This window comes from Emys orbicularis, chromosome 11, assembly GCF_028017835.1.
Source record: "Emys orbicularis isolate rEmyOrb1 chromosome 11, rEmyOrb1.hap1, whole genome shotgun sequence".
In the NCBI taxonomy this organism is placed as follows: Eukaryota; Metazoa; Chordata; order Testudines; family Emydidae; genus Emys; species Emys orbicularis.
Window position 1 is genome coordinate 68,508,992 of NC_088693.1, and position 14,616 is coordinate 68,523,607.

At 45.3% G+C, this 14,616-nt stretch overlaps 1 protein-coding gene and 1 pseudogene across 1 annotated transcript; both read left to right on the forward strand.

The window, feature by feature from the left end:
• The first annotated feature begins 2,416 nt into the window (after positions 1-2,416).
• On the forward strand, positions 2,417-5,058 carry LOC135885251 (interferon lambda-3-like). Its single transcript, XM_065412877.1, has 5 exons — positions 2,417-2,578; positions 3,020-3,097; positions 4,121-4,264; positions 4,505-4,582; positions 4,960-5,058. Exons 1-5 carry the CDS (start codon positions 2,417-2,419, stop codon positions 5,056-5,058), a joined length of 561 nt encoding a protein of 186 aa, XP_065268949.1.
• A 4,125-nt stretch (positions 5,059-9,183) lies between these two features.
• LOC135885330 (interferon lambda-3-like) lies at positions 9,184-14,365 on the forward strand (annotated as a pseudogene).
• Positions 14,366-14,616: the final 251 nt, after the last annotated feature.

The window sequence follows — 14,616 nt, forward strand, 5'->3', positions numbered from 1 at the left end:
AGGCACCGTTATGCTGAGATAACTGCATCCACACTTTGTTGTATTGGTATAATTGTATCAATTAAGAAATCACAGTCAGGCCTGATTGACACTTGAAAGTTGTACCATTCTACATACTGCCAGGTAAGCAAAGGAGAAATAACTTTTAAAAAATATTTATTTGATGTGATGTAGCTTTGTTATTTCAGAGACCCGTTTGGGTCGCGTTTAAATGAGGAAAGGGAGCATGAGATCTGTTACTTTAAAAGTTGTCTGGCTGTATTCCTCAGAGTCTGTCTGAATAATGGAGCTCAGCCTTGACCGAGGCAAGGAGACAACAGCCATTGAATACAGCAAAAAGATCAGAACAAAAGACAGGAAACAGATCATAACACACGTATGAGTACAGCGTGAGGCCTAGGGGTGGCAGGTGCGGGGAGGGGAGGACTGCAAAGAGCTGTACCTAGGAACGGAGACAATAGCACATGTACTCTTCATTAATCCGGGCAAAGCTTTGCTCCTATTACTGCCGTCCTTGTCTTTCCCCCTCACTTGTGTTCTACAACCCCATTGTGACAAGGCTCCATTTAGACTGTAAACGTATATAGGGGACTGCCTGTATTTTATGTGTACGATGCTTATATAATGAGGCCCTGATCCTGACTGGGGCCTCTGTGCATGAGTGGAATAAATGCTAACTGGTAATGTTAGAGTACAGAAGACCTCCACAGGGACCGTATGTTCTTGGCTTTGTGGTGAAAAGTAAAACAAATGGGATGGACAAACGAATACCCACCCAGCTCGAAATTCCTGCATGTTGGGCTTAACTGTAGTCCTCAGTGCACATCTATAGTGTATCTAGACATTAAAGGCAAGCCCTGGTTTGCTGTAAGTAACCTGTGATCTGCAGGAGATTGGCAAGAAGGTTCCAACCCTCCTGATCATTTTACATTTTTGAGGCTATATCTGCAAGGAAGAGGACTTTAAAAACAAAAGGGGCTGAGATTCTTCTGTCTTTGCAATTCAGCAAAGGCCAAGTCTACATACATACCTACTCTAGGCAGGGAACTCTTGCATAATTCACTTGTGACATCACAGTGTTTTCATCACTTGGAAATCGCTCAGAGCTCTGAGCTCAGGTGTGATACCTGCCTCACTCTCACTTTCCCTTTCCAAACACTTTGCTGCTCTTTGCTGGGTGACAGCAGAGCTGGGTTTTTCTGCCCTAGACTAAAGCAAAATGAGGTTTCATGTTATTTTTCTTAACCAGAAAGAGCCTTTTGGTATAAAAGCAAGAGCCATGGAGAAGAAAAACCACATTCAGAGCCAAGAGAGCGGCAAAGCAGCCCTGAGACACAAGAGGCAACTAAAGCAACATCCCAGCAAATACACGGCAAGGTAAGAGTGACTAGTCTGGAGCCTCTCCTTGCTACACAATTTCTCTTTACCGAGTGATTATATTGTGCTCTATGGTAGACAGCAAGGAATATATGTTGTACAAGCAAAGTGCGTTACACCTGTAATGTATTATTAATGGTTGAATAGTTAAACAAAAAAACCCTGTGATTCATGAATATTTTCCTGGAGAAAATCAGAGTTTAAGTTGCTATGATTTGTAGGGTGTTTTAGTTTTGTATCTGGAGAATTGTTGGGTACTTGCAAAAAGTGTTTGCCTACCCCAAAACTTTCACAACTGATATTTCATACAAAAATGTGCATGGATTAAAAATAGTTCAGTCATCAAATTATGGAGAAGAAACAATGTCGTGACTTAGGAGACCAGCAAGAAAATACAATGACTATCAAATTGCTAACAGACAAAAAGAGTCAGTAGCCTGAAAATTATTTATCAGAACTATTTTGCAAGTGGCAGATATATATTTGCGTAAAATTAGGATTCGTTCATACTTTGCTATACTAAAAGAAGCAGGATAAATTTGTAACAAATGCTGTAGGATGATGTACCCTGCTGCACCTACTAGATACTTTATTGTTTGAGTACATAGTGTGCAAGTATTTACAACAGCTAAAGTCTGAAGGGTGGTTTGAAAAGAATAGATAATTCTGCTGAATGTCAATAAGTTAGTTTTAAGAAAAAGAAGAAAACATCACTTTCGCCAGCTGTTTCATTTCACAGCGGATCAAATTAACTGGTTGGCTTGAGGAAGGCTTGAGAAATGGTAACAATTGTTTTACTTCCCAGTCCCCTATAGGAAGCCACAGCTCAGAGCCGGGCATTTCACTGATTCTGTGTCACCAGCTGCCTCCTGCAGTAGATTTAACCATGTTTTAAGGAACAGTAAAAAGAAAATTTAGAGCTAGGTTTGTCTCCAGTGCAGGCCTAGCTTATGAGACAGCGTCCAACTCGCTGGCTGGTAAGCCTGGCAGCCTGGCATGTCAGTGATGTATCTCTCCCGTTCTGTCTCCCTTAGGGAAAATGGGGAACGTAGGCGACAAAGTTCTCTTTGCTCTGGCCATCTGGACGATGACTACAGAGGCCTTTCCCAAAGGCACTGAGAGGACAAAATGCCACCTCGCAAAATACAAGTCCCTGCCACCTCGGGCACTGGAGGCCTTCAAGAAAGCCAAGGACAAATTTGTAAGTGTGAAGAACACACACTGGGCAATAACAGCACTGTGAGCCCTAGGCTGTCATCGGAACAGCGGCCCGCTCTGCATGTCCCTCTGCACTCAGGGAAGAAGCTCAAAACCAACTACCAAGAAGGATTTGGTTTTACTTTTCTGCCAGCTCGAGCACCCTGCTGGCCAGCAGCAGGCTCTAGCACAGCGCCTGCTGAGCCCAGGTCCTCTCCTCGCTGGAGGAGAGCGACAAAGCACAGTTTGAACTTGGTGATGCATATCCCTGTCATATCCCTTGAGGATACCAGCCCTCGAGGTACAAGGGAGACATTTGATGTCAGCATCTCGTCTCCCTGCATCACCGCTGGGATTGCGTGGAGAGAACTGAGGGAAGAACTAGTACAGGTTTGTTCCTGCTCCTACATAAATATGGGTCTCTGTTCTTTCCTTCTGCCTCCAGGAGGACATGATGCTGTCGTCAGACCGAAAATGCAGCACCAGGATTTTCCACCGGAACTGGGAAGTCAAAGAGCTGTCGGTACGAAAAATCTCAGCCAAGGGGCACAAGAAGGTCACATGCTAGCACAGGGGTTCTCAAACTGGGGTTTGGGACCCCTCAGGGGGCTGCAAGGTTATTACATGGGGGGTCGCGAGCTGTCAGCCTCCATCCCAAACCCTGATTTGCCGCCAGCATTTATAATGGTGTTAAATATATTTGACAGGGTTTTTAATTTATAAGGGGGGGTCGCACTCAGAGGCTGGCTATGTGAAAGGGGTCACCAGTAGAAATGTTTGAGAACCACTATTCTAGCAGATGGTTCCTTCCTAACATGTGTCCCTTTCTCGCTGAATCTGATCTCACTTACCCTTGTGCTAATCTGACACAAGGCACTTTGACCATTGACTTTGTAGTCACTGATTTAGTCAGGAGCATGTCAGATCTGACAGTGGCTCTTTCTCGGTGTAAATAAGGGTCACCCCTACCTTCAGTTCAGGTGCCTTCTCACTGGCTATAAACTGGTGTCAAGAAAAACATGTGGAGATGAAGTTGTTTCCAGTCAGGAATGATTTTAATATTTCATTTATTGACAAATCAAGAAAGCCCTGAGTGGCTTTGGAAAAGCTCCTGTTTCAACTTAGGGCTGGTCTACACTAACCCCCCCACTTCGGACTAAGGTACGCAAATTCAGCTACGTTAATAACGTAGCTGAATTCGAAGTACCTTAGTCCGAAGTTACCGCGGTCCAGACGCGGCAGGAAGGCTCCCCCGTCGATGCTGCGTACTCCGCTCGCCGAGCTGGAGTACCAGCGTCGAAGGCGAGCACTTCCGGGATCGATCCGGGGCACTTCCGGGATCGATCCGGGATCGATTTATCGCGTCTTAACCAGACGCGATAAATCGAACTCAGAAAATCGATTGCTTACATCCGGACCCGGATGTAAGTGAAGACGTACCCCTAGTCTGCCAGCCCCTACGCATGGGAATTTCTAGTCCTGTATCTGCACAGCTGTGCCTCTTTCTCCCACAGACACTCCCTTACCTACAAGTTTCTCTCCCCAGGTGCACGATAGAGTCATCCTGGTAGAGAAGGAGCTGGACTTTACCATTAACGTGCTGGAGAACATTGAGGACCCCAGTCTGTCCAAGCTGCTCTCAAGGCCGCTAAAAATCCTGACACAGATCAGAGGGGACCTGAGGGACTGTGTGAGTATTCAGTGCCAGATATCTCTTTCAGTGCCAGCAAATACTTGCATGTGGCTCTTGCTTTGGGCCCATCCGTATATGGGACATTGAAAGCGGGGGTAGTTGATATGACATGCACAAGGGTAGCCGCCTAGACTATGTCAGGGCAAGAACTGCTCTGCACCTGTAGAGAAAGGGCTTTGGTCCACTGTCGGTTGAAATCTCTGGGCACCAACCAGTCTGTATCAACTTTGTTTACAGACCAGACAAACTCATTCTCATCGACACTCCAGGAGGCTGAACAATTGGCTCCAAAATTTCCATAAGAGCAAGGAGACGGTGAGTAGTCATTGGAGACAATGAGGAAAGTGAACTTCCATACAAATTAGAGAAGGAACGCGCCTACTAGGTTTCCATCCAAGAGGCCAGGGCGGGATCCATTGTGCAATGATGTCACAGACTACAGCAACAGCTAATGTGTGGTTTGAATTATGCTGCATTTCATGATAGTACGTTAAACTGCAGTTTGCGTGTGCATCTGCTTGGGTTCCAGAAATCCGCATTCACATTGCTCTGTTTCCAGCACTCACCCTCTTTCCACATCTTCTGTGCTTCTTATAGATATGCACTTGCCTCCTAATTATGCAACATACCCGTGGTGGCTTTAATTTAGCCCCATTCACACTTCCTGTTGTAAATATTCTCTCATTTCCCAGGAAACACCTGGCTGCCTGGAAGCATCTGTGATCCTCAATCTCTTCCGACTGCTGAACAAAGACTTGAGATGCGCAGCCTACATTGAGCTGTGTGTGTAGCCATCTGGTCTCTGCAGTGCCCGTGTCCACATCTACTTAGAGACTGGAGAGTCCCTAGCCTGAGAGCACCGCATACATATTGGGAGAAGTTGTGTGTGAACCAGGAACATTCATCTTCTCCCTCCGGCTGCTGATCATAGATCCCCGAGCAAACGGATTCCATCCTTTTATACCAAAGAATTACACAACAGTTGGCCTCCAGGTTGCTCCGATTTCCAGCTGGTGCAGCACTCTAGACTCCTTAGACTTCACAGGGATTTGGCCCTCTGGGGATATTATTTATTGGATGTAATTGTATTGTCCCTATATGAAAGCATTTTAGTCAAGGTAACATAACCAAAAATATTGGAAACATTTAATAAGCTTTAATTTTAATAAAACACACACTCCAGTTCTAGGATTTACACACTAGTCATGGCTTCGGATCTCTTAGAAACAACCTCAGGAAATGCATTAATATTGAACTTAGGAAGTTCTTACTGTACAGATCCTCGACAGATGTATTTATACAGAGTGTATTTTTATCTTGCTGCTTCTTTACGTATTATTACAAAACTAAGAAGAGTAATTGATTTGTATAACTTCCCGACTTGAACCAAAGTGTTATTTATTATGGATCAGCTATTTATTTTTATGTATTTATCTATTACTAAGATGGTGCCTTTTTATCTATAATTGTAAACAAATAAAATGGTTTCCCAGACCTTGGCATTCCTGTCTTTTAATTTGTAAACAGACTATTGGGTGCACTGGAGTAATAAAACCCAGCTCCTATACAGTTCTGTGCAGGAGTAGATCCCAAAGTCATTCTCATTATTCCTGATTGCACAGATGGGGAACTAAGGCACAGAGAGGCAAAGTGACTTGTCCAAGATCACTCAGCAGGCCAGTGGCAGAGCCAAGAATCCTGAGAGCTGATCTTACACTGTAGCCACTAGGCCACACTGCCTCTGTTTTGCATTGCGAAGCTGCTTGCTTTTGGATCCCCCTCACTGCATTTCCAAACACGCAACTAAAAGGCCAAAGAGAGATGTGACTCTTGTCTTTCTCCTTCCTTTTGGCATTACCATTAGAGCCAAACAAATGTTCCCTGGGGAGCCCAGACTAAATTCCTGTGACTGTCAATTCCGTAAGAAGCTGGAACCTCAGACCAAGCTCGCAGATTGCACACCATTTCAGAGCAACCCTGAGAGGACTTCTGCACTTGCGGCAAAGTCCAAGCAAAAACTAAGCTCCTACTGTGTGGCTTGCAAAGTTCACACGTGACAAGATTGAGAAACAGACAGGTTCCCACTGAACTGACAGCAATACCCCTGAACTGACAGCGCTGCCTCCTGGAGCTGAATGCAGATTGCTTTCCCCAAGACACCTGCTTTAACTACACACTGATCGGAGACTTTTAAAATACCAACCGGGAGGACTGTCACATTTTTTCCTGAGTGCAAGAGTCATTCAGCCTCCCTCTAATCTCCACTCCTTGCCTTAGAGGATGGAGGCCCGATGTCTCTGTTGGATGGTAGTGTTGGCACTGCCACTCTGGTGTACTGTGCTTGACCTGACCACAAAGGCATGGCTTCACTTGCTACTGGCTGGTTTTTGGCTGGAACAGGCAGTAATGGATGCTAAACTGTATTATACTGTTCAGTCACGTAGTGCTGTGTGCAAAATACTTTATTTAAAGCTTACTGAGCCATACCTGGTAGAGTAATAAAGAATCTCATGATGAACATATCCGGTATATATAAGCAAGCTCTGTGACCAGGCCATTGCTGGTACAGGAGAACGTGACTTGTTGTCAGGAGTAAACTAAGAACAGAAACAGAAGGAAACAGCAACAAAAGTTGCAGACAGAAGGAACAAAGCAAGAAAGGTTGCAGGATTTCATCAACATGCCACCTCTTCAATGCCTCAGAAAATGTCCACTTTGACAAACCTTTACAATGGACAGGCTGGAAACAATATTTTGCAAGATTTCACATTGCTACCAAGGTCCACAAAGAAACTGGAGATATGCAGGTATATTCTTTCATTTATGCCGTGGAGACGCAGGCAGAGCATATCTTTAAATCCTTTGATTTTTACTCAAGACAGTCACAAACATGACTATGCAAGCGTTCTGGCTATGTTTCATGCGTTCTTTATACCTCAGAGATAAGTGGTTTATGAAAACTGGAGAATTCAAGAGCCATGGGAAAATGTTGAATGTTTCATAAGACTTCTGCATACTCTGGCTGAAAACTGTGATCATGGGAATGCAAAACATGAAAGATCAGACAGTCTAGTTATTGCATTAACAGATTAAAAACCTTTCACAGCAGCTACCATTGAAAGGTTTAATCTTAGCCACAGCTTTTCAAATAACAAAGCCATTAAGCAAAAAAACTAGCCAGAGACACATGGTGTACTAAATGCACAAAATATGGACATTTTGCACCTGTTTGCTGCATCAAAGCAGTCAGGGAGTCGATCATAATACAGACAATTAAGAGCCATTGTTTCTGGGATCTATCACTTGTGATGATATAGAGCCTGCCTTGCGAGCGAAACTGAATATTTATGGCAGGAATGTTGACTTTAAAATTAACTCAGGAACTGACATCACAATCATCTCAGTTAATTAAAAGAATCCATGGGAGTAAGACGCTCACCAGGCATGACCTGTATAGGCTGAGTGCAAGTCAGACTGGGTAGAGGGTTCGGAGCTAGATGTAGGCAGAAACAGTCAGAGATGTGACTGGTGTGAGAGGACAACAGAAGAGGATGTAAAGCCGAAGGAAGAAGTATTCTGCAGAGTCTTTGTCAACCAGCTTCTCTACCCAACAGGCCCATGCACTCACAGCCCAGCTGCAACGATTCCTTTCTAGGCCTGGAAGAAATGAAAGGAGGCGAGTTCCCTCACTACAGTGGTTTGAACGGTTACAAGAAAAGATACATGTGCTAGTTCCTAACTCTGCAACTTCGGCCACTCCTCATGCTGAATACAAGTGTATCCTTGCCCTAGGGGCGACTCAGGCCGAGACCTTGGCCTGCCCTTGGTAAGCCATCCCTTTGTGGAGGGAAATTAAGTATTGGCTTGTAGGGCCCACTGGCCACAGTTCAGGCTCGTTGCCGGTGATTTCACTCAGAGTCTGTGACTTGTCTTCCTGTTGGCCACCTGTCAGAGCCTCTGTTGCAAGCTACCTGCTAACAAACCCCTCTTGACACACGGCCCTTATTTATTTCAGTGCCTCTGAAAACACACAGCCCGTCCCCAGTGGTGAAGAAGAGTCCTTCTCTAGACCAGTGCCCTGGGTCTGGAGTATCTTGGAAGGCTGCTACCTCTGTGCCTCCCCCCTCCAGTCTCTGCTGTTTCCCCCGGGCTGTATAGTACTATTGCTGCAGCTTCTACTAACTTCCTGCCAGCCCCGGCCTGCTCCCCTGCCACACTCCCATTCAGCCTGGCCCAGCTCTCAGGCTGCTGGTTCTCAGCCTTCCTGGCCCAGATCTCAGACAGCCTGTGGCTGGCTCTTCCCCCTTGGACTAGTGGCAAAAGTGCTTCCCAGGTTCTCCTTCCCCCAGGCCAGGTAAATCACAAACATGGATCGTTAACCTGTATGTTATCAAGACTGCAGGGGAAGGCTCCCTTCTGGGAACAGTCCCTTTCTGCCCATTTGTAAGAGCACAGTCCTCCTCCCCTTCGCTGATCAGTGATGACTCACAGGGGGCGGGGGAAAAATGAATGAAAAGGCTGCTCAGTGGATTATTAGAATAACACGGCAAACCCGGAAGCTGGGCAATGCTAAGATTAGAAACAGAACTCACCTACTCTAGGCAGGAAAACCTTGCATCATTTGGTCATGATGTCATGCAGAGGTTCCCTCACCTGGGAATCCCTGGTGAGGGCAGAGGGTTAGGAGCTAGATACACCTGCCGTACTTTCACTTTCCAGTTTCCATTGATAAAATAGCAGCATTAACGTGTGGGGTTTTCTCCTATGACTAAAGCAAAACAAGATTTAATTTTATTTTTTCCTAAAGAGTATAAAAGCAAGAGCAATGGCAAAGCGAGGCTACATTCACAGACCAGAGGGAGGCCAAGCAATCCTGAGGAAGAAGAAGAAGAGACTAAAGCGATTTCCCAGCAAACATGCTCCAAGGTACGTGCCACTAAGTCTGGGGCTTCTGTCTAGCACATGGGCTTACTAGACTGATCTGCTGTGATCTACTCTAAAGAGTAAGGATCCAACACTATCCATTCCTCTAAGTACCTTACCAGTTTATTTTTTATTTTTAGTGCTGGGGCTGTAAATTAAGAGGCCGGATCTGAAAACATTTGTGAATAGAAGAGTTGAGTTTGCTCAGCTGTGATCTTTGGGGTCAACCCACCAATGTATATATTTGATTGTAGCCCTCATCTTCCTGCACCCCTTCTTTCCCCACTTTGTCAGACTGTCAAAAATACAGTTTATAATCCTTGTAACCTGGAAATGGAGTGATGCGTGTTATTCCCCTTTCTGATTCAATAGGAAAAATGATGGGTTGCAAACTGCTCCTGGTCCTGACCCTATGGACAGTGTCTACAGAGGCCTTTCCCAAAGGTGCTCAGATGAAGAAGTGCCACCTCTCAAAATACAAGTCCCTGCCACCCCGGGAACTGGAGACCTTCAAGAATGTCAAGGACAGATTTGTAAGTGCAAAGAAGACACATAAGTAGGGTAATAATGGCAATGTGAGTGCTAGGCTGTAGTTTCAACAGCAGCCTTCTCGGCATATTACTATGGGCAGATGAAATAAGATGGGAGGCATATGCTTAGGTAAGGTTGGGGTGTAGGGTTGCAGATACAATAGAGAGAAGTCTCTCTGTCTGGATCTTCTTTGTTGGTGATCCCTCACCCAGTCTTAATTATGAAAGGGCAAAGCTCAGAATGTTCAGCTCCGGCAAGTATTCAGATATTTGGGGAATGGGGATCATAGATGTGGAGAGAGGCAGAGTCATGTTCAGGGCAGGAAGGTTGGAACTGATCTAGGGCAGAATCACAGATTAGACAATAACAGGGAAAGAATGGGATTCTTACTGTTAGAAAAGAGCGAGGAGAGAAAGAAGGGACAATCTGTCTAAGTGGGTGTTTCTGATCTGAGTCAGTCTAAGGACGTTAGGGCCTGGCCATCTCAGATTTCTTATAGAGTCAACCGTCCTTAATCTTAAATCTCAAAAAGTTCTGAAAGGGGTTCAAACTCTGTCCTGAGTTACCATCAAACCTAGAGAATGAGACCCAGTTTTTAACTATCTGCGGTCTTTCCCTTCCAGAGAAAACCGAGTCTAGTCCCTTAAACAGACAATCTGAGGACCCCAAATTCATGTCATGCCACCAAGCAGCATTAGAGAGATCCAGTCACTTATTTTTAAGTCGTGCAAACATTCCATGTTAACTAACGCTGAAGCTGAGGAAGTGCACCACTCAGATTAGTGGTCAAGTTATCCTCCGTGTCAAGAGTTAAAGGATGCCGGTTCTCAGTTAAACTCCTGTACAAATGCAGTTCACAACCTGAAACCAGCAAAGCAATATGACAAGAGCGTGTTATTGACGCCTGTCCCATCTTTGGCACCTTCTTGGAAAGAGCCAAGACTCTAGGACAGCAGCATTATTAGGGGATCAAAGTGTTGTGTCAAATTCTGCCAGGATTTGGCACGTTCGCATGGCTGAATGGGGTTATATGATGTAACTGTTGGCAGAATTTGGCACTTTCTCCCCTGCTTTGCCTCCACTTACATATTTCCCTGTGTTCTCATTTTGTGCCTCCAGGAGGACATCGTGCTGTTGTCAGACCGAAAATGCAACACCAAGATTTTCCACCGGAACTGGGAAGTCAAAGAGCTGTCGGTAAGCAAGACCTCTGCCAAGAGAGACGCAGTTACAAAATAGCACTTGCTTCTTTCCAAAGTTGCAGAACTGTCTCTTTCCAAGCTGGATGCTGATTTCAGGTGATCCTTTTGTAGATTCAGAGTAACATGGACAGGGAATTTATTCCCAAATGACACAGGAGTCAGCTGAGGTTGGAATCTGGCCCTTTTTCTATTTCTATATTTTGTACATCCTTAGGGCTGGGAAGCCAGACAAACGTTGAGACTGTGAATCAGTTTAACAAATAATTGAGCCAGGAAACAATTTACATCTCAACATCTCTACCTTATTCCCTCTTAATACAAGGCATGATACTAACTTTATCCTCAGTGTTCAACAAACCAAAGGCTTTGTCACCGCCAACTCATCCACACCTGTCTTTATCATCTATTTCCAGACTGAACTTGGTTAACCTCCCTCACATAAGCAGCTCCAGGTCGTGTGGCAGGAAATCCTCAGTTTCTGTATTTTGGTTTCCCATGAGAGAATATTTTAGTACTCTAAAATCATATCCACATCTATGTACAGCCACTTTGAAGATCCAGAAACCGTTCACCAAATCACCAGCAAAAAAAAAAAATACTTGCACAGGCCAAATATATCTTCAGATTTTTGTAACATAAAAAAGGTTTGAGATTGATCTGAAGCACAAAATGTTGGATTCCAAGGAAGGAAGGTGTAAGCAACAGAGTCCAAAGGTTCATGATTAGCAGGCTCTGTGTACAGAGTGGATTCACACCTCCCCTGCGTCTTAGGTCTCTTCCCATTGGCCATGTCTTTGGAAAGTCTCCCTAAGCAGGCCACGCCTACCTGCTGCTAACACAGACATTCCTTATCTCCGTGTCTGCGACTCCCCTGGACACACTGTTTTACCTGCACATTTTCTCCCTAGGTGCACGACAGAGTGATCCTGGTAAAGTAGGAGCTGCACCTCGTTATTGACGTGCTGGAGAACTTTGGGGATCCCAATCTGTCCGAGCCGCTCGTGAGGCCATTAGAAATCCTGAGGCACATCAGAGAGGACTTGAAGAGCTGCGTGAGTATTGGATTGCAAATGTCTCTCGCCACAGTGGGTCTGGGAGTTGTCTATTGAACTCCCAACAGCATTAATTTCTTAAGTGGATCCGGGATCTAGTCATCCTTGTGCCAGTAATTGTGGACTTTGCTTTGCACCCCCCTTTATAACAATGAACGTGTCCGGATTACGTAGCTGCTGTATGCCTTGCTTATATACATAATCTAATTAGCTAATTAACTTGATTAACTAGTTAGGGACAGATGATGCCCGGCTGCTCTGCTGCTGTGCAAGCGGGTACGTCCCCACCTTCGGCTCCTGGGCTGTAGTTTGGTATCACTGCAGATACTGTTCTCTCTGTAGCACAGCTACTGTTGTTTCCATGTGCCCCCCAGAACATCGCAGAGGAGGTGGGGAGGAGCCGGGAGGAGACAGACCCATGGAGGGCTGCATACACTGGGGGAGTATGCTGCACTCCTGCTCAGCTCCAGGGCATGTTCGGTTTCTATTCGGTGGAGTTCCTCCCAGAGCTCCTCTGGGCAGCACAAGGCATACCTCCCCCTACACAGGGCCATTCCCACGTGGCTCAGGAAAGCCCTTAGTTAACGCTTCAAACGCTTCTGAAGTTGAAAAGTACCATACAAATGCTTGGTATTGTATTATTAATAGAACATGGCAGGTTAACATGGAATCCACACGTCTAAAGAACGAGATAAACTCAATCAAACCAATTTGTGCCTTGGGCTTGTACCGAGAGGTAGGAGGCTCAGCCACTGTTCCTGAAATCTCTACTCATGTGCCAGTCTGCTTCATGTATTGATTTTCTTTTCAGACCAGACATCAGCCTGACTCCCATCGACGCTCCGGGAGGCTGACTAGCTGGCTCCAAAAATTCCACGCAGCCAAGAAGATGGTGAGTACATTTGGCAAACACACAAGACAAACTTTCATCACATGTTAGTGGGAACAAATCTGTACAGGATCATCAGCTCCATTCCCTTCCCATGGGGCCAGTGCAGGATGGTGCCCTGTATATTGTCCAGGGTCTTCTGCAGTCCAGGTGTCCTGAGACTGAATTAGTTTAGAAAGCTGGTAAATTTCTCATATCAGGAAGGGTCATTACATCTGCTGCAGACTGTAATGGACCAGGCATCCAGAAAACAGCCTTTACCTTGTGGCCTAGCTTGGGTCCTTCCATAGGATGCAAATAGCAGAGTTTCAGATAAATATGTGGCATCTGATCCTCCATTGCTTTGCACCTTGTACCTTGTGGAATCATTTATATTTTTACAAAATGCTGCCAAATCTGAAAAACCCCTCTCTCACACTGTGGGTAAAGCTTTACACTAACTTGCTATTCACTTTGAAGAGGTGTAGATGCTGGGCTGGGCAATGGGAAAAGAGGCCCAGAGATAATTCATTCGTTCAGATCTGCCAATGCCCAGCCCTTCTTCGGAATCAGATAGAGCCAAAGATAATACCCTTCAAATTTACTATTACCCCAGATCACTGTGCCTTTTGCTTCATTCAAACTCACTGGTTAACGTAATAGACTACAGCACACATTGTTGTATACTAAGAATTACAGGACATTAGACCACTGTGTAAGTAGGCCTGGGCTACTCTAGTGGGGTGGTTCAAACTATTCGCGTAGCTGAAGTTGAAGTATCTTAGTTCGACTTACCTGGCCGTCCTCACGGTGGCGAGTCGACTGCCACAGCTCCCCCGTCGACGCCGCTTACTCCTCCTGCCGAGGTGGAGTACGGGCGTCGATTCGCGGATCGATTTATCGCATCCAGACGAGATGCGATAAATTGATCCCCATTACATCGAACTCTACCCGCCAATCTGGCGGGTAGTATAGACGTACCCTTAGAGTGTTTGTAAGGTCTTGTCTACACAAGGACATCCAGGAAAATTAATCTGAATTAACTAAAGTTGTGAGTTCAAAGTGGATTAGTTAAACTGCTTTAAAGCCCTGTATTGATGCTGTTATTCAGAGTTTAAGTGATCTCTGGAAGTGAAGTAAAGTAACCAAATTAGACCACTTTAATTTTGAATGAGGGTGTTCACACAGGAATTTAATGCCATTTAACTAACCCACTTCAAATTCACACAGTTAGTTCAGATTAGCTTTCCTTGAAGTTCCTGTGTAGACACTGCTCTGTTCACCCTTTTTCTGCATGCTCTGTGCTCCCTATCTATTTACACCTCCCCCCTCCATCAGGCCTGTGTGCAGTAGCTTTCGCTGGCCCATTGCTAGCCAGCCATTCTCTGTTACAAATGTGTTCACTCCCTCTCTCCTGTCCCAGGAAACTCCAGGATGCCTGGAAGCATCTGTGATCCTCAATCTCTTCCGACTGCTGAACAATGACTTGAAGTGCGCAGCCTACATGGAGTCCTGCACCTAAACGCCAGATCTTTACACTGTCTCACCTCATGCATGTAATCAGACACTGGAGAGCCCAGCGAATGGGAACCCTGAATCCTTCCTACAGGACACTGTATTTTAACCAGGTGTGATGCTCTTTCCATCTTGGCATTTTACCACGGATACCCATCACCCATGATCTCAGATCAAAAGATTCACATACAATTGATCTTCAGGAACAGACCTGTCCGACTCCAATTGCCAGTAGCTGATTGGTTCTAGGCCAATTCC

Bases quoted from the DNA above. Each gene is read 5' to 3' on its own strand.
- LOC135885251 (XM_065412877.1), top strand. From the start codon at position 2,417: ATGGGGAACGTAGGCGACAAAGTTCTCTTTGCTCTGGCCATCTGGACG. The intron at 4,265-4,504 runs GTGAGTATTCAG...CTTTGTTTACAG, and splicing joins GAGGGGACCTGAGGGACTGT to ACCAGACAAACTCATTCTCA. The intron at 4,583-4,959 runs GTGAGTAGTCAT...CTCATTTCCCAG, and splicing joins TCCATAAGAGCAAGGAGACG to GAAACACCTGGCTGCCTGGA.